This window comes from Oryx dammah, unplaced genomic scaffold (assembly GCF_014754425.2).
Source record: "Oryx dammah isolate SB20612 unplaced genomic scaffold, SCBI_Odam_1.1 HiC_scaffold_17, whole genome shotgun sequence".
Lineage (NCBI taxonomy): Eukaryota > Metazoa > Chordata > Mammalia > Artiodactyla > Bovidae > Oryx > Oryx dammah.
Genome location: NW_024070201.1, coordinates 32,706,670 through 32,727,330, shown reverse-complemented (window position 1 = coordinate 32,727,330; position 20,661 = coordinate 32,706,670). Strand labels below are relative to the sequence as shown.

Sequence of the window (20,661 nt, the reverse complement as noted above, 5' to 3'; positions counted from 1 at the left end):
ATGGAAAAGTGTCTACTGACCACTTTGTATGTGGGAGGTCTCAGCGCTGAAAGCCCGTTTGTCACTTTGATCTGTGTTTTATGAAATCCCCATAGTATGCTTTTGTATTCATCGGAAGTAGCGTTTGATAGGGTGGTGGTGTTGGGGGACAGATTTGAGAGAAATAAACATCATCATCCTGGTCAACCTAGGTTGTCAGGAAGAAAAAAAAAATCTGAAAAGATTTATCAAGTAGGTGAAAGATGGACTATTTGAAGGGTCAGAAAAGACAGGGGATTTCCCCATGTGTAGAAGTCTCTGGGGTTTTTGTTGCAATTACAAGAGGGGCCTAAACTTTCTTCCTGACCTTTCATGACTCCTGTGACAAATCCGTGGCCTTTCCCAATGCCAGGCCCAGAGGTGAGACCTGACTTGCATTTCCCAGCAGATACGGGATGCCCCATCACGCTGTGTCTGGATTCTCCAAGTACTGTCATTGACTTGGAGTGCTTGGGGAGTTTCTAAACCAGAGCAGCAGCCTCTACAACTAGTTGTTTTTCTCTTAATAATTTGTTGATGTGGACCAGTTTTAAAGTCTTTGTTGAATTCGTTGCAGTATTGTTTCTGTTTTATGTTTTGGTCTTTTGGCCACTAGGCATGTGGGATCTTAGCTCCCAGACCAGGGATCGAACCTGCACCCCCTGCAGGTGAAGTCTTAACCGCTGGATCGTTAGCAAAGTCCCTATAACTGGTTACTGATTGAGAAAAGGGCTTCCTAGGAGCAGCAACAGAGAAGGCAATGGCACCCCACTCCAGTACTCTTGCCTGGAAAATCCATGACGGAGGAGCCTGGTAGGCTGCAGTCCATGGGGTCACTAAGAGTCGGACACGACTGAAGTGACTTAGCAGCAGCAGCAGCAGCAGGAGCAGCAAAGCTCAGCGGGTTAAGGGTGCAGGAGGCAGACAGACCCGGACTTTTCACCTGGATCCTGTCACTAGCAGCCGTGTAGCTCCGAGAAGACTACTTGTCTCTTGGAATCAGCATCCTCATCTGTAAACTGGGGAGAATAATCACAGGATAAGGTGACTGGGAGATCTGAATCAAACAGAATCCAATGTGGCCAGCAGGGCAGCACACTGAAGATGCTTCATAAATCTGCAGACCTCAGGGGACTGGGGCTGCATCTCATCCCCATGGGAACCACAGCAAGCGAGATGCACTTGGAAAAATGAAAGGACCAGCTCAGCTTTCGTTCTTAAGGCTTCTGCCTACAACTTAATGTAATCAAACGGATCATTCTGAAAACAGAACCCAAGTAAGAGCCAGTTTCAGAAGGAAATTGTGGTTTGGGGGAATGGACCGCAGAGCAGCATGCGCCAGCTTCTGGTCTTAGTTCACAGATCTCCCAGAACAAGTGACTTCCCTTGGTATCTTTGTGTGCAAACAGGGGGGTTGGATGAGAGCAGTGTTCTGAAGAATCCAAGTATTCACTAGGTGCCTCAGGGTTCTGAGATAGTTTCCTTAAGATTTGTTTCAAAAATATTTCAAAACTATTTGCCCAGGCTCTGGAACCAGGCTGAAAATGCCTGGGATCTCAGATCTGGCAAATCCAGCTACGTGGCAGGTTGTTGATTCTAAGACTCACCTTCCTCTTTTGTAAATTGGGAACAAAAATAGTATCATGAATAGGGTTGTTGAGAAGATTAAGGACATTTACACAGGTAAGATAGGGCTTTCCTGGTGGCTCAGTAGTAAAGAATCTGCCTGCTAATGCAGGAGACCTCGGTTCAGTCTCTGGGTTGGGAAGATCCCCTGGAGAAGGAAATGGCAACCCACTCCAGTTTTCTTGCCTGGAGGATTCCATGGATAGAGGAGACTGGCAGCCTATAGTCCATGGTGTCGCAAGAGTCAGCCACGACTTAGTGACTGAACAACACAGGTAAAGTATCTAGAAAAGTGCCTGATAGAGGTCAGCCCCCCAAGAATGCTGGCTGTAAATTTACCAGCTACTAGACATCACCGATCTATTCATTTGTTATGCAGTGGGAATGGTTTCTGTGCTGGATTCTGGGCTTAGAACAAAATCCAAATGCTTTACCTTGGTCCACAGCAAAGTTGGGCAAATTTTTCTGTAAAGCAGCAAGTAGCAAAGATTTCAGACTTTGTGGGTCTTGTGTCCTCTTGCACTCACCTCTTCCCTTGTGTCCAGGAAGCAGCCATAAGTAATATGCCAACCCGTGAACATGGCTGTTGCCAATAAAACTTTATTGTGGGCACTGGAATTTGGCTGTCCTACAGTTACAGAGCTATGCCCTGACATAATATTTTTTTTAATTGAAGTATAGTTGATTTACATTGTTGTACCAATCTCTGCTGTAACAGCAGAATGATTCATTTTACATTTTTTTTCTTTTTTAAATATTCTTTTCCATTATGATTTATCCCAGGAGACTGGATATAGTTCCCTGTGCTATGCAGTAGGATGTTGTGTGTCCGTTCTAAATATAAAGCTTTGCACTTACTAACCCCAAATTCCCAGTCTGTCCCTCTCCCCACCCTGCTTGGCAACCCCAAGTCAGTTCTCTATGTCTGTGAGTCTGTTTCTGTTTTGTAGATAGGTTCATTTGTGCCATGTTTGAGATTCCACTTATAAGTGGTGTTATACGGTGTTTGTCTTTCTGACTGACTTAGTATGATAATCTCCAGTTGCATCCATGTTGCTGCAAATGGCACTGTCTTCTTTTTAATGGCCAAGTAGAATTCCATTGTGTGTATGCACCCCGTGTGTATTCATGAATCTGCCAGTGGACATTTAGCTTGTTTCCATGTCTTAGCTCTTGTAAATAGTGCTGCTGTGAACATAGGAGTTCATGTATCTTTTCACATCTAATTCTTTTGATGCTTTTCAGCCACTTAAAATTGTAAAAACATTCTTAGCTTATGACAGACGCAGGCTGTGGGCCAGATTCTGCTTGTGGGCCATGCTTTGCTGAGCCCTGGTATACGCTACCGTGCTTCTGGATCTGCCCTGCTCTCCGGCCTCATTTCTGCCCACTTCCTGCCAGGTTCGTGAAGGTAATTCATGTTCACCACCCGCCAGGAATGTTGCATTCAGTCAGTGTTGTAGAATGAAGGATAAGTTCACTACCTCAGGATCTTAGTATCTTAATATTTATTTTCTTTTCATTTTTGCACTACTTTAAAAAAATACTATTTTCTATTGGAGTATAGCCGATTAACAGTGTTGTGATAGTTTCAGGTGAACAGTGAAGGGACTCAGCCATACATATACTTGTATCCATTCTCCCCCAGACTCCCCTCCCATCCAGGCTACCACATAACATTGAGCAGCGTTCCCTGTACTAGACAGTAGGTCCTTGTTGGTTATCCACTTTGAATAGTGTGTACATGTCCATCCCAAACTCCTTCTCTCTTCCCCCACCAAGCATAAGTTTGTTCTGAAAGTCTGGGTCTCTTCCTGTTTTGTATGTAAGTTCATTTTTATCATTTCCTTTGAGATTCTGCATGTAACAGATGCCACATGATATTCTTCTCTGACGTCCTTCGTTCAGTATGACAATGTCTAGTCCACCAGTATCTTTTCTCATACAAGTTAATAATACCTGATCTCACTTACCTTGTAAAATCATTTTGCAGATCAAATGAGAATGTGCTTTTAAAATTATAAACGGTTATACAAATGGAAATCATTAGGGCAGCCTCTTGGACAAATCACAGAATTCAACCAGCACCCCCACTTTTTTACTCGTTTTACTCCAGGAGCTAAATTATGGGGCAAATAGGAAAATGACATCAGTATGAATGAGGCCATTTTTATTCCTTTTCCCTCATATTCCCCATAGACAAGAGGAATGGCTAGATCTGTGATTTTACCTTGGCCTTAGCAGAAGTGATTTCGTTGTTAGCATGTAGTATTAGGTATTTTATGTTATCCCATTTGACACTCAGGTGGCGCTAGTGGTAAAGAACCTGCCTACCAATGCAGGAGACTTAAAAGACACAGGTTCAATCTCTGGGTCAGGAAGATCCCCTGGAGGAAATGGCAACCCACTCCAGTATTCTTGCCTGGAGAATCCCATGGACAGAGGAACCCGGCAGGCTAGTCCATGGAGTTGCAAAGAGTTGGTCATGACTTAAGTGATTTAGCGTGCATGCATAGTGAAGTGAAAGTCACTCACTTGTGTCTGACTCTTTGTGACCCCATGGACTGTACAGTGCATGGAATTCTCCAGGCCAGAATACTGGAGTAGGTAACCTTTCCCATTTCCAGGGGATCTTCACAACCCAGAGATCAAACCCAGGTCTTCCGTATTGCAGGCAGAGTCTTTACCAGCTGAGCCACAAGGGAAAGCCCAAGAATACTGGAGTTAGTAGCCCATGCATGCATAAGTATGCTATATGCTTATATGCTATAAAGAATTATTATATGCCCATTTTTACATATGAGTTTAAGGGACCTAGGTGAAATGAGTTTAAGGGACCTAGGAAACTAAAAAGCAGCTGAGACAGGATCAGAACCTGGCTCTATCTGACTCTGGAATTTGGCCTTCTTCTGTGGTACAATATCAAGTTCCTCTCCACTGATACAAAGACTTTCCAGATTGTTCCATTAATACAAGGACAACCAGCAGGCTACATAAATCTTGGCATCCTTTCATGGCCAGGAGCAAGCCATCTGGGTTTTACATGTTTATTTCAGCAAAATGATGTATTGTTTCTTCCAAAGGAAGATGGCTTTTTGGTCCTTAAACAACTTTCAAAAAGAGGCCTTTTTGCTGATTTCAGCTTAAATCCAAAGCACAATGATTTTCTGTGGATGTACAGGCAGGCTTCACACATATCACAAAAGGGCAAAGTGAGCTTGGGAATCTCTGAGGCAGAGAACAGCCAAGAACCAGCCACAAGGTGAACCGTAACTTGGTCTTCTGTCAGATATGAACACTAGCTGTTAAGTCCCCTACCCTACCGGGGTAGTGCTAGTGGTGCCAGTGAAACCTGTGTTCATGTTCTGGGTATGAGTTTGCAAATATGGCTTATTTTAAAACCTATTAGCTCAACATGTCATTATTTTCCAGGTGGCGCTAGTGATAAAAGAATCCACTTGCCAGTACAGGAGATGTTAAGAGATGTGGGTTCGATCCCTGGGTCGGGAAGATCCCCTGGAGGAGGAAATGGCAACCCACTCCAGTGTTCTTGCCTGGGAAATCCCATGGACAGGGGAAATCCGGTGGGCTACAGTCCATGGGGTTGCAAAGAGCTGGACACGACTGAGCGTCGGAGCAGAGAAACGCAGTTATGATTGATATGATGATCATGACTTCAGAAATGGAGTCTGTGGCTTTTAATAGTGTGGAACCCAGTTTGAACTGGAATTGCCCTCTCTCTTACCCAAATTCTTTCTCTTTGCATTGTTCCTGGTACCCCTCCTCCAGATGGGTAGTGATGAGGGATGAAGGCTCACATGTGGGGCAGAGGAAGCATTTTCAAGCTCACTCTTTCACTCCTGGATGGCATTTCACCTCTTCAGCCAGGATGTCTCAGAGAGATGCCCAACCAGAAGGGACTGGAGGCCCACGATGCTGCTGGAGCATCCTCTTCGTTTCCATCAGCCGCAAGTGCCCCTCTGGTCCTCTGAGGGAGGGGTCTCACTCTTAAGACACTATTGACCAGGGGGGATTTTTGTAGACACTAACACTTGTGGTTGGCGATTTGTTATGTAAGTGAATATTGAAACATCTCTGGTCATTAACATCTGGGCAACGAGACATATTATTAATAACACATCTTTGGTCAATAAGTTGTTAATGGACACTGACGAAATAATAATGACCATAGTAACATCTGAAGATATGGTAGGAGTAGAGACCACTCAGTGTAATATAAGACTGCTCTGGATCGACTGAGGACACAGTTTCTCTTTATTAAATCATCTGGGAACCACTTAAATGGAGATGCTAAAGGAGTGGATGAACTAATTACAATGGTGCCAGAGCTGTGTCGAGGAGAGGAAGAGCACGCGACCAGGAAACGAGACGCCACAGGTAGTTTACAAGGGAGTTGGCAATACAGTCAGGTGTGGGTTCCCTTTTTCATAATTACAAAGCCTTGTCACAAATAAATACACCTGAATCACACAGAAAATTAATGATACAATAGCCTTATAAAGGAGAAAGAAACCAATACACCTCCCCTAACAGCAGGTTTAGAATGGTCTATGCGTAACCAAAATGCTTCAGGGTGCTGTTCCCATCTTGAGTGGTAACCAAAGGAAGAACCAGTATGTTTCCCATTATAGGTACATATGTATATGTGTCTGTATATATATATGTATCCTGTACAGAGTCCAAGAATAGTTGAGCAGTTGTAAAATTCAAATTTCTGTGTAATGGCAGCTAAATGGTTCAGTATAAAACCATTGTAAGAACTGATTATATATTAAGTCTGACTATCCATAATTTTAAACCTACATACACTGAACAAAATATTATATTTAAAAATCGAATTATTTCTTCTGCACAGAGGTTTTTCCTCCCTTCCCTTAAAGTTTTTCATGAAAAGCATCTGCCATCACTAACAAAATATCCTGCATCACCTTTCTAAAGTGAACATTAAGCTAAATAGTACAGACATTAAATTGCTCTTTCCCCACCCTCCTCTGCAGATCACATCCCTCCTGGGGAGGCAGCCCCACCGGCATCTCAGCGTTCTCACGCGTGCAGGACTACAATTTAAATGCAAATAATCCTGAGCCGCATTATCGGAGGAGTTGGTGCAGACACAGCACAGTTGTGACTGTGCCTGCGAAAATTAAAGGGGGTTCATCTGTATTCTGACACACGCGTGACTTAAGAGTACATTCAAAAGAGCGATTCATCACTGCTTTCAAATTAAACACTGGAGTTGCCGAGTGCCTAGGTTACGTGTAATGCCTCCCTGTTGATCACATAGGGCCGCCTTTCTACAAAGGCAACGAAATAGGAACTTCTCTGACTGTGGTTTTTCAGTTAGTCCCGATGACAGTAGGTGACTGAAATAAGAGACTTGGTTTAATATGAACACAGCTAGTTGAGTGGAAAAGATACATTTATGATAACACTAAGCACAACTGGATGACAATCTATATGCATTTCAGATTCCACTGACAGGAAAACGACCACATCAGCCTAAAATGCAAGAAAATTATCAACAGTGATTTACCAAACTGACATCACTCCAGAAGATATTTTTTATTTTTATTTTATTTTTTGCAAAATCATCTTTCAAATATAAGGTTACTTTAAAATAATTCTTTGGTTAAAGTATAATGAAAATAAAAACTAGAAACTCCTCCAAGCCTTTCAGTACAGGGTGAAAAATACCCCCTCTTTCAGCCATCAGATGGCCATTTAATCAGCCATTCAGATTCTATGAATCTAAATGTAATGGAAAACACCGTATTCTGAACTCCTTGCCAGGGTGAAGGAATGTGCTCCTAGCTACCACTGCAGTTGAGAGAGAAGGAGCCTGGGAAAATGAAACCCCCAGCTTGTGCATTAAAATGTGCCAATTATTCTAGTCCACAGAGGAATCGACGTGGCATTTTAAAATCACTGAAACCAAAGTCTATCTGTGAATAATACTGGGTTGTCAGCGGGATGATGTGGCACATGTGTGAGAGAAGCCGACTGTTTCAGACTTTCAAGCCCAGATTAAATCCTTTAATTTCATCTGTCTATTTCAGATAACTTTCTACATCAAAAAAAAAAAAAAAATCCTCTTACAAGCAACCATTTGCTGCTTCTGTCTGGCATTTCCTTCCATCTCCCCTTCCTCCTTTCTCCTAACCCCCCAAAATATTTGTTAATAAGCACCAGCCTCAGATCAAGAAGAACCAGCCTGAACTTTGAGTTGTGATAGACAGCAACTGAGAATTTTAAATGGATATGAAATCACATAATACAGTTGTCTTTTCTCTTTCGTATATACATAGATGCAATGTAATTTCCAAAGAATTTCTCAAATGGGGTCGTCCGAGTTTAGTTTTTCAAGTAGGTATATGTGGAAAAGGAGAATTTCATGTGAATTGAGATCATTCAGGCCATTCGGATCAACAATCTGGGCCATCAGAGGAATTAACTCTTTCACTCAAGGTTTACCACCTAAAATTATTCAGAAAATTATTTCAGATTTCTGCCTTCCTTTGCTCACACATAGGACTGCAGCCCACCTTAACCAACCTGTCGGGTCATCAAAGGCCTAAGTCCACGGAGAGGGGGAGAGAGAGGGTAAGTTCTGAACTTTCTTCTGTGCAAGCACAGATCCTGCCAGCACACACTGCTACACTTTTCAAGGACATCGGATATGAGATGGTCAAGCATTATTCTGAGCACTGAAAGTCCATGAGAGTTTGTGGAGAATCTAAGAAACATTAGAGTTCTGGTGACAGTGGATTTACCTCATTACAAATGAAAGAATGACTGGCCATAGTGTGACTTTTAACACCTTTAATGTACTTCCCCCATTTTGAGCTGAAAACGTTTAATCAATCATGTCAGCACAGTTACTTCTAGATCCAGAAGATGGATCAGTGTGCAGTGCTGGAAGAAATCAAAGATTTGTTTCTTAAAATATAAAATTCATGACATCTTTCTCTAAGTGACTCAAACCCAACAGTGATCCTCTTGCTAATTTACATACGTAGCCAGCATCCTTTCACCTCCTCCTGTTTTCAAGGATCATCAAATTCTGGTTCCAAATAGGAGCACAGATCTGTTTTTATATACCATGTGTCTTCTGCACTTGGGTTTTGAAGCTTATTTAATGCTACAATATACACTGATCTGTTTTACATGAATGTTCTCTTCAAATGGCTGGGATTTCATTTTGCAGGTATATCCTACAGAGTGAACTACACCGTGCCAGATGACTGTCTGCTACCATCGACAGTCAGCTAGTCACACAATTAACTAGACATCAATAACTGATGTTTTGGTTTGATTGTCGTTTATTTTTCTTTTAAATAAACTCCCCCTAAATTCAGGAAGCAGGTGTGACGAGCTACCGCAGGATATGGCTCCCCCAACTCTCCTCAAGTAGCCCTACCGACCTATTTTAAATTATCTTAGCAAAACAAACAAACCAACACAACAGCACAAGCAGCAGTGCGGTCGTGATTGTCATCATTTAAGTCCGCTCCCTGACTTCGCAGTACATCCCTGGCTGTGATGGACGCGTTTGTGGATGTGCTGTTCTGGTTGACATGTACTGCAAGTGTATGATGACCTGACCCTTGGTATGGTTTGGAAAGATGTCCATATTGCACAAGAATGAGCTTCTTGCTGACTCAAAGGATGTATCTGACATACATCTTTTGAAAATGTCAACACGCTTAACTGGTTAACATGGTCTAGACTCTTGGGGCAAAGGTGAGCAAATCACGAATGATTCAGAAGTGCTGTGGCTTGTTAGGCTACAACACGAGTCACTCCAAGTCACTTGATGTTTTGCAAGTTTGTTGCACCTACAATTGAATGCTTCACACGTGCATCTTATCTTCCTCCTGAGTATCCAAAAGTGCTTTGGAGAGCAAAAATGCTTTCTCTCTCCATTTCACAGAAGCAAGAGGGTAGGACCGTAGCAAGAAGCTGCAGTCAGCTGTAGAGAAAATGTGATGGGGTGGTACCAGTGTAAAGGTTAGGGTCCCCGAGCAGGTGTCTTGAGCCAGCAGCACTAGTGTGTGGGTCGCACTGAGCGTTGAAATTGATGGGAAGCCACGTGTTTTCTAGTAATCTTGAAGGAATCCTGCAGCTTGGCTTTCACTGGAGCACAGAGTCTAAAAGAAAATCCCATCCCCAGCCTGGCAGCTTGGAGTCCCTCCAGCTGGACCTTCCTGCATCCTTCCTGAGGGTGGGCTGGCAGCTCCCTCTGGGAGGACCCAGGCTCCTTAGCCAGCATATACGGAAGTGAGAAAAGACCCTCCGCGGTAACAGGTGCCCTGATGTAGGAAGACAATTCTCCAAAGGGTCCAGAGAGAATGAATTTTTTCCCTGAATCAAGTCTTTCTCTTCTTGACATGGTCTCATCCTAAGAACTTTAAAGCCTGAAAGATGCTAAATTATTCTTTGTCCACTTAGGATGTGGTGCAGACTTCCCCACTGGTACTAAACACACATACAGACCCTTCTCCCTACGCCTTCCTCAAGCTTTTTCTTCTCGTTTGCTCGCCCGGTTACTCTTGTAGCAGGGTCTCTCTCCAGTTGAAGCCCCCGGTTGGTCCATGGGTCAGAGGGAGGATTGGTGGGTCTGTCAGCTGCCAGATTCCAGTTTCTCCTAATTCTTCACAGGAACAAAATCCCAAGTAGGGGATCTGAAGGAAGACAGAAAAGAAAGGGAAAATAGAAAACAGAGATTGAGTGCTTTACTTTTTACCTGGAAGAAGGAAAATTCAAAGGAATGAATAGCGGCTTTGCAGGCAACTATCCCCTCCAAAATATCACTAAAGAAAATGAAATTGATACAACTGATCAGTTAGAAGGAAGACTATTTACAATGCAAGAGGAGTCTTTGGAAGGGATTCGTTAAACGGTAGGCTCTCCTAGTATAGATAAGTAACTGTTTATAGATGCTTTCTTAATAGCGTGGGAGACAAAAGCAATCACGCATAAAGCTAAGGTGCTAAGAGTTCATTCTCGATTGCAAGCCAGGCAGAAAATGCAGCTCAAAAGTTTCTGAAATTATACTCGGACAATGGGAAAGATTATTTGAGTTTTAAAAATGTTTCATCCTGCTTTATGTCTTATTATCATTTTTTTTTTGGCATGTGTATCTAACATTCAAAACTGAAGCTCTGCCCTTCCTACCTTCAGTAGGCATGGCATTTCAAAACTTATTTGTGTCTGTCTGTCTATCCAGAGCTGCATTTATGAATAAGACAAAAGTCTCTGCCCTCAAGCAGCTTACAGACTAACAGGAAGGAATGACACATGAACAAGCTTTTTAAAAATGAGAAAAGAATTTCAATCAAGTTTGAACCGGTTTCTCTGGGGACAGATACAGGAAGCATGTAACTCAGGCTGGAGGGAAGCATGCGTGGGAGGATGGCTGATGGAAAACCTTTCACAGACAGGAGGAGGAGGAATCCAGATGTGCTAGTCAGCCTGGTGGATTTTCTGTCTTGCTGCCTTATTCCCAGGTTTGCCTTTCAGCCTCCTCATTTTGACTCACTGCTTCCTTTGGCCTACCCGCCAGGACCTCCCTTCAACCTGAGCTGTCTGATTTGGCCCACATACCTCGTCTCTGTCCAATTCACCGTCCCACAGGGAAATCCAGACAATTTGCTTATAATTCTTAGCTCCTTACTAAATTTTAGCTCTTAGAAGCTAGATCTAGCTCAAACACATCTTTTTCTCTTACCCAAGGCCTGATAAAGTGCCTTAAAGAGTTCCACTCAATACATCTCGGTTGAGTGAACCAATGTATCACCTTCCCAGCTCCAAAGAACTTTGCTATCAGTCAGCATGGACCATTCTGAAACATAGGCCCCTGAAATGCAAGTGGGGTTTACCTTTCGGACCATCTGTACAAAGTCCTTGGAGTTCTGAGGTGATAGGCCTTGTAGTTGGCAGGTACATGCTTCCAGGGAAGATGCGTGAGCCACAATCAGGATGTTATTTCCTGGGGGCAAAAAAAAACAAGGACTGGAAAATGTTTCTATAAAGACAACATGTAAACCTTGTAAGTACTAAAGTCAAGTTTTCCAGGGAGGGGCAAACATTCTCAAGAAACAAGACTATCTGGCCAAGCAATATTTTGATGCTTTGTATTGTTAAGGCAGGCTGATGTCATTAAAAAAAAACAAACACTTTTAATCTTAAAGTAATTTGATGCATAGGTTACAAATATATATTTTACATATTATATGTGTGCATGTATATTTTATATAGAGTGTATACATATTATGCAATATGTACGTATGTACACATGTACACACCAGCAAGGTCCCAAGTATTCTTCACCCCACTTGTCCCCATAGCAACATCTTGCCTAACTAGAGTATACTATCCCGACTAGGAAATGAACACTGGAACAGTCCACATAGCTGTATTCAGATTTTACCAGGTTCCCAAGTCGATCACATGCGCAGCATTTCGTAACCACCACCTCAGTCAAGACACAGTACCATTCTAAGTCTGCAGGGCTCTCTGCTATCACCTCTAATGCAGTTCTCAATGCTGCCACTTGTAGAACTGTGAGCACACGAGGCTTTCTGGTTGATAGAACATGCTGGGTTTCTTTACAGGGGGAATGGGTGGTCCTACAGGGGTGGTAATGGAGTGAGTGGCTTATAAGTGGTAACTGAAATGTGGGGACCATCCACAATACTGTTAACCAGGGCTCCCCACTGTTAATGTTCTGGTATATGTAAATCCAGCCTTTGCTCTACGAAGATGAATATTTTAAACTTCTTTTTTGGTGGGGGGGGGCTGGAAATGGGCAGACTCTTTTGTAACCTGCCCTCTACTAAAAATACTGTAATCTTACATATCATTAAATACTGAGTTCAAGGACTATAAAATTCAGTGGCAGACTTGAGTTGTATAGAACACTGCTCTTGGTGGCAGCAATGATGGTAGGCATGTTTGTGTAGGTGTGTTCATGCTCCTGGATCAAATTACAGGCAAAACTGTGTTATGCTAAAGAATTTATGGAAATTATAATAGGGAACCTCCTTCTGAGAGTGCAAGATATATAGCTGAGATACAAAATTCTGTTATTTCAAATAGCAACTAAGTCTGATGTATTTCCATGGAATATCCAGCATTTGAAGTACTCAGAATATGACAAATTTTACATGAAAGTATCTACTAGAGGGTCTAGACATATTTTTCTTTCCTATTAAATGAGTTTGAGAAAGCATGCTAAGCCATCCTGAATAGCTGACTAACCGTGATGGAGAAATGATCACAGATTTAAGTACGGAGTCCAAGGTAACACCTACCTTTACTTTTACATTCACTTATGATTTCCTTTGTTACTTGGAAACTTCTACTGATATAGGTGTCATAGGATTCTGAAACCACTAATTTGCTGACTGGAATGTGAGGTCTGCAATAGAAAAATGAACCAAGGCATTGAAAACATTTTGATCTCAAGACAAAGCAACTCACGTTACTCTCGGCTTTATTTCAAGACCTTTCGAAAGTTCCCATGTTTCTGTTTATCCATTTCCCTAGAAAGGATGGAGGCATAGGAAAGAGTATTTCTACTGTGCAGAAGTGGGGTTCAAATGTGCAGGATGTACAGAAATGAATGCCATGGGTGCGCGCCGTCAAAGTGACCAGCTGAAAAACGAGCCATTCAGTGCAGCTTTCCCTTGCAGGATGGCCCAGAGCAGCTGAACTGCCTTTACTGGCAATCTGTCCTAGGTCACCCGTGTAAGAGGAAGCAAAGCAGAGGTTAGATCTCTGTATCTATTTAAGTAATCAGAGATTTCCCAAGCCTCTGTAGGCTTACACACGATATATAAGCAGTAACGTGGTCCAAGTTTAAGGTGTACAATGTACTGATTTGATACAAATATACATTCAAAACAAAGAGGCACAAACCTAAGTGATAAGATGAATACATTCTGGGGATCTCATGTCTGAGCTGACACCTCCATCGTGTCACACAGTTGCCATTTTCTTTTTTATGGTGAGAACATTTACTCTCCTAGCAACTTTCAAGTATATAATACAGTGCTGCTAACTATGGCCACAGTGCTGCACATCAGATCCCTAGACTCTTCATCTGGCAACTCTTAAGTCTGCACCGCTTTGAGCAACCTCTCCCCGCGGCCACGTGGGATGTCTGGGGGGGGGGGGTCCCTGCTACTCTCTCTCTGAGTCTGGCTCTTTTAGGTTTCGCACATGTGATATGTCGAACTCCTTCTGGGAGATCTTGTTTTCAGTTCCTTTGGATATAACCCAGAAGTGAGATTGCTGGGTCATATGGTAGTTCTATTTTTTTATTTTTTGTGGGCCCTCCGTAGTGTTTTCCATAGTGGCTGTCCTAGCTGACACTACCACCAACAGTGCGTGAGGCTCCCTTCTCCCCATCTCCTTACCACCACTTACTGTCTTGTCTTTTTTTTTTTTTTTTTACGATAGCTGTTCTAACAGGTGTGAGTGAGATCTGTGTTTTTTTTTTTTTTTTAAATATTTATTTAGTTGCATTGGGCCTCATGTAGCGTCTTTGCTGCATCATGCCGGGGCTTTGGTCACAGCACATGGACTCTCTAGTTGTGGCGCACGGCTCAGTAGTTGCAGTACACGGGCTTCGTTGCTCCAGTACGTGTGGGATCTTAGTTCCCCAACCGGGAATCAAACCTGCATCCCCTACATTGCAAGGTAGATTCTTAACCACTGGACCACAAGGGAAGTCCCTCTCTGTGGTTTTGATTTGCATTTTTCCTGATGATTAATGATGATGAATGTCTTGGCCATTTGTATGTCTTCTCTGGGAAAAAATATCTATTCAGTTCTTCTGCCCACTTTTTAATCGGATTGTGTTTTAGCTATTGACTTGCATCAGTTGTTCACATATTTTGGATGTTAAGTATGTGACGATATCAGGTATATGATCTCCAAGTATCTTCTCCTATTCTGTATCTTATCAGGTATATATTTTACAGATATCGTCTCCTATCCTGTAGGTTGCCTTTTCATATTGTTTCTTCTGCTTTATAGAAGGATTTTAGTTTGATGTAGTCATCCTTATTTTGTTTTTTATTACTTACGCTTTTGGTATCGTATCTAAAAAAATCATTGTCAAAAAGCTTTTCCCATATTTTCTTCAGGTGTTTTATGGTTTCCGTTCTTTAAATTTTTAATCCATTTTGAGTTAATTTTTGAGAGTGGTGTAAGATAGGGGTCCAATTTCATTTTTCTGTATGTGGTTATCCAGTTTTCCCACTGTCACTTTTAAAAAAGGTTGGCTGCGCTGGGCCTTTGTTGCTGTGTGCAGGCTCTTCCCTAGTTGCGGTGCGTGGGCTTCTCATTGCTGTGGCTTCTCGTTTCAGAGCACAGGCTCTAGGTGCACGGACTTCAGCAGCTGTGACACCTGGGCCCAGCAGTAGTGGCACCTAGGCTTAGCTGCTCCACGGCATATGGGATGTTACGGAGCAGGGGTCAAAACCAACCTTCCCTGTGCTGGTGAATCTTTAACCGCTGGGCCACCAGGGAAACCCTCAGCATCACTTATTGAAGTCTACCCTCTCTCCATTGAGTATTCTTGGCTCCCTTGTCAAATATTTGAGGGTTATTTCTGGGCTCTCAATTCTGTCCCATTGGTCAGTGTGTCTGTTTTTATGCAAGTTACTATAGCTTTGTAGTATAACTTGAAATCATGAAGTGTGATGTCAGCTTTATTTTGGCTATTAACATCTATTGTGGTTCCATACAAATGTTAGGATTGTTTCTTCTATTTCTGTGAAAAATACCATTAGAATTTTGATAGGAATTATGTTTGATCTATAGATGGCTTTGGGGAGTATGGACATTTTAACAATATTATTTTTTCTGATCAAAGAGTGTAGGCCACACCTTTGTATCTTCTTCAATTTTTACCTAAGTTTTGTAGTTTTGAGAGTACAGATCTTTCCACCTCCTTGGTTAAATTTATTCCTAAGTATTTTACTGTTTTTGGTGCTATTGTGAATGGGTTTGTTTTATTTCTATTTCATATGGTCGAGGTTAGTGTATAAAAATACAGCTGACTTCTTTTTGTTGTTGTTGAAATTGTTAGTTGACTTTTAAAAATGTATTGTTTTAAAATTTTTATTGGCATATAGTTGATTTACAGTGTTAGCTGAAGGTGTACAGTGATTTAGGTATACATATATTCATTCCTTTTCGGATTCTTTCTTACATACTATTACAGAATATTGAGTTCCCTGTGCTATACAGTAGGTCCTTGCTGGTTATCTATTTTATATATAGTAGTGTATATATGTTAATCCCAAGCTCCTAATTTATCCCTCCCTGCCCCCCCCACCACACCCTGTTTCTCATTTGGTAACCAGAAGTTTGTTTTCAAAGTCTCTATTTCTGTTTTATAAATAAGTTCATTTATACCATTAAAAAAGTCAGATTCCACATATGAATGATATCATATCACATCTTTCTTTGACTGACTTTGGGGGCTTCTGTGGTGGCTCAGATGGTCAAGAATCTGCCTGCAATGCAGGAGCACAGGTTTGATCCCTGGGTTGGGAGGATCTCCTGGAGAAGGGCATGGCAACCCACTCCAGTATTCTTGCCTGGGAAATCCCACAGAGAGGAGCTTCACTTAGTATGAGAATCTCTAGGTCCATCCGTGTTGCTGCAAATGGCATTATTTTGTTCTTTTTATGGCCAAGTAACATTCCATTGTATATATGTATCACATCTTTATTCTGTTTTTATTTTCATTATTCCAGGAGGTGGATTAAAAAAGATATTGCTGAGATTTGTGTCAAAGTATGTTCTGCCTATGTTTTCCTCTAAGAGTGTTAAAGTGTCTGGCTTTACATTTAGGTCTTTGATACATTCTGAATTTCCTTTTGTTCATCACTGACTTTTGTATGTTGATTTTGTATCCTGCAACTTCACTGAAATTTGTTGATTAGTTCTGACAGCTCTAGGATTTTATATACGTAACATCACATCATCTGCAAACCGTTTTCTTTCTTTCCAACTTGCATGCCTTTTATTTCTTTATCTTGCCTAACTGCTCTGGCTAGAACTTCTAGAACTATGTTGAACAGCAGTGGTGAGAGTGGCCATCCTTGTCTTGTTCCTGATCTTAAAGGAAAGCTTTCAATCTTTCACTGTTGAGTATGTTAGCTGTGGGCTTGCCATATATGGCTTTCATTATGTTTACATATGTTCCTTCTGTACCCAATCCTTTGAACATTTTTATCATGAAAAGATGGTATATTTTGTCAAATGCTTTTTCTCTATTGAGATGATCATATAATTTTTATTCTACTCAGTGTGGTATATCATATTTATTGATTTTTACATACTGAACCATCCTTGCACCCCAGGGATAAACCCCAGTTGATCATGGTATATGATCCTTCTGATGTGCTGTTGAATTTGGTTTGCTACTGTATTGACCTGTAGTTCTTTTTTCTTGCAGTTCTTTTTTCTCAACATTCTTATCTGGAATCAGGGTAATGCTGCTGCTGCTAAGTTGCATTAGTCGTGTCCGACTCTGTGCGACCCCATAGACGGAAGCCGACCAGGCTCCTCTGTCCCTGGGATTCTCCAGGCAAGAACGCTGGAGTGGGTTGCCATTTCCTTCTCTAATGCACGAAAGTGAAAAGTGAAAGTGAAGTCGCTCAGTCGTGTCTGACTCTTAGCGACCCCATGGACTGGAGCCTCAAGTTGTTAAGGATAGGTTTTAAAAACAGATGTTAGGTCCATTGGGTTTGTGAGCTAATAACCCTTCACTAATCTTTCCTTTTCTTAGTTTTAACAGAGACCATATACACCTGGCCTGAGGAGAAGCCAGTTTCTGTGTTTGGGGTGAGTAGGCTATTGACGTAAATGATAGTTATGACATAATGTACATGGCATATAAAAGGATGTCCAAAGTAGGGCCCTCCGATCCTGGTGACCCTGAATGTCTTCAATCCCAGTCACTTCTGTCTGCTTCCACCTTCCTTTACTATTTAGTTTTCTGGGCTATGAGATGTTTATCTTGTTTTTTTAAAGTGAAACTATATGATATTTCCTGCTTCCTTGTCTTTTGTTGTTGGTATTTAGTGCATGGAGGAGCTAGTGTGTTCTTGAAGTGAATTCTCATGACATCTTCATCAGCAGGCATTGCTGCTAAGATTTACTGAGAGGTTCCCATGGGTCAGCCTCTATGCAAAGCACCTGTGTTCTTTGAACATATCCCATCTGGCAACACTTTTGCAAATTCTGAGTTTATGGATGACAAAAAGAAGGTTTGGAAAGGCTTCAGATGACCTGTTTACATCATTAGAACTCTTAAGAGCAGGGACTTGAACCTGAGGCTGAACTTGATGCCTGTAAAGTTATCCTCCATCCTGGATGGCTTCTGACAGTGTCCTCCTCAAAACTGCCCTTCTGTGAACTTGGGTTTACTGTCTGGAGAAGAAGGATGCTGTTCCAATTAAAGGAAACCCGCTCTCAGTTTAATAACATTCTCATAGCAAGCATCTCTCTCCTAGGAAACAACCTTCTGAATCTCAGAACAGCCTGGGGAACAGGGAGGAACACGATGCTCGCTGAAGATGTGCCTTGCTGTTCAGAAGCAAAGTCTTTCTGCTCCTCTTTCCTTCTCATCCAGTTCCATTACCGTTCATAACACCTGCTCTCCCAGGAATGCCCCCAGCCCTCTTGACAAAAGGCCTCTTTGTATGGCCCAGGAGTCACTACAGGGGAAACCACACAGTAACGTATACGATTTGTATAAGTGAAGAGTTGGGAGATGCTGGGATCCAGTTCCTTTTGATCAGTTCTTGCCTTGAAGCTGAACCTGTGAATGGCTTCCATGTTTGAATGGGTCCTGATGAGGATGGGACCGTCACAGCTTTCTCACTCCCGTCAGCAGCACGCTTCCAGCCACACCTGCAGGACCCATGTGCTATTCTCAGAGTCAGGCAGGTTTCCAACCACCAACTAGACTGGAGCCCACATCTCTGGGTACTCAGGTAGTATCCCTGGAATAGTATTCTTCCCGGTACACTCTCTATTCCCCAGCCTACTCTGGTCCAGGCTAGAAGAGTAGGCTTCTGCCCTGAGTCCCACACCAAAGTATGACTTGTTGTTCCTCTAATACTCCAGATCCAAAGCTCCACACCCCCTTTCTGCTACCTCCCCCAGTCATCAGGGTCCTGTTCTAATGCCCCATCCGACTGGTGTGTATTTCATTTTTTGTCTTGGCGCTTCCCACCCAGCTCCACTGGGGCAGCTTTCTACACTTAGACAAGCCTCATCCATGGGTAACAAGACCCATCTATTAGTTACCAGCCTGAATCCACCTTTTAGCATCTCCTCCCTCCTGTTCAAGGTGATATGGGTCTAGCAGCTGTGCCTGCTTGACTTAGAATACTCTGGCTCTTGGTCCTTGTCTCTCTGCCCATCACCATGTTTCTTCAATCATTTGGGTACCACTACTTGCTTTAAAAGAACTGCTCACTTGATATAATTACTTTCAGAGGGAAACTGACCCTAGGGACTATGCCTCTCACATGCTTGATGGGTGAATTTCACAACTAATTTATAGAATTAGATGCTTAACCCCACTCCCCTCCCTCAGACACAAAATGGTTACGTTTTGATTTTCTGTAGAGGGAAAGAAACTCTGGAATGTGAACCATGTCCTGACCCCAAGGTTGGCATTCATCCGTCTGTCCGTACTACTGATGGGGCATGTGTGAATAAGCTTGGGAAGAACGGTAGGATGCACTTAAGGGGGCATGGACTGAAGACACGGCCTGGGAAGGCCGGGGGGTATGTGAGGAAAGGCCTGTCACCCATGTTGGCAGTAACCTGCTCTCTTTCTAGGGCATAGGGATGACGCCCGCTGGTATGGGGACAGTAACTTACTGCTGTTTCCCCAAGGAACAGGAAAATAGTGACCACAGTATGGACAGGACAAAATGTGAATTATTTCAGCAGGGGATCCAACTGATTTAATCTTATTTCTGAGGAACGAGAATTCCTCATATTTATTAATGAAGGGGGTTACCTGAGGTCTTTGCGGAGCCAAAAATGAGGATGGAAGAAAAGATAACCCTCTTAGACCTTAGCCGGAAACTGACAATGCTTTGAGGTTTGGGTAAGTATTAGAAGTGAAAGGTCATGGGATGTCACAAGGAAGAAAGCTCTGCTTTCTTAGTCAAGAATTGTTCCAGATTCTGTCTTAAGAACTATGAATTTAATTCCCCATGGTAATGGTGAGTATCTATCCTTCCTCAAAGACATTTTACAAATGCTCAAGTGGATTTCTTTTTTCTTACACTCAACCTGAAACTTTACTTCAAACTGACAGGGTAATAACAACAACTAACAAAAATATTTAAACCAAATACAGGGTGAGGAAAATCTCACTGCTTACTAAAAATAGTTCAAATATGGCTTGTTATTGTTTAGTCACTAAGTCATGTAATAACACAAAACGCCTTTTCTATCACGTCACTAAGAAGCTCTGAGTGGATTTCTGATGGTTAATGTACTTATGTTACAACCTACAAATATTTATTTTCAATAATGTCTAATGGAAAAAGCAAAGGACTACTATAAAGCTGATTACACAGTGCTTGACACAAAGAAAATGATCAATAAAGGTAAGTTGTTATTATTGTCAGATGTGTCCACTACATGGGTAACTTTCAGAGGTCACTGAGCTCTCTCATATATGAAAGTGGCTTGCTGCCATCCTGGGGTTATGGCGGTAATGAATAAAGATAATTAAAAGTACTTTGAAAAATCGAAAGTGACAATCCAAGTCAAGGCACTGCAATTTCCCTTATTCCCCAACAAACTTCTGAACTGCTTGATCATTAGCTGGTGTGTGCTTCTGGCATTGCAGGTGGTTTTATTAGCCACTGAAATGGATGCAGTAAAATCAGAAAACCCTAGTGAATGTGTGTCGGAGGGAGACATACTCCATAGTAGTGCCAAATA

At 42.2% G+C, this 20,661-nt stretch overlaps 1 protein-coding gene across 1 annotated transcript in view; it reads right to left on the bottom strand.

Moving 5' to 3' along the window:
* Positions 1-5,896: 5,896 nt before the first annotated feature.
* Positions 5,897-20,661, bottom strand: part of UBASH3B (ubiquitin associated and SH3 domain containing B) — a 151,970-nt gene continuing 137,205 nt past the window's right edge. The window contains exons 12-14 of the mRNA XM_040258235.1: positions 12,978-13,084; positions 11,544-11,653; positions 5,897-10,346 (exon numbers count right to left, since the gene is read on the bottom strand). Coding sequence (XP_040114169.1) covers positions 10,209-10,346; positions 11,544-11,653; positions 12,978-13,084 — 355 coding nt within the window. The 3' untranslated portion in view covers positions 5,897-10,208. The remainder of the gene's footprint in view (positions 10,347-11,543; positions 11,654-12,977; positions 13,085-20,661) is intronic.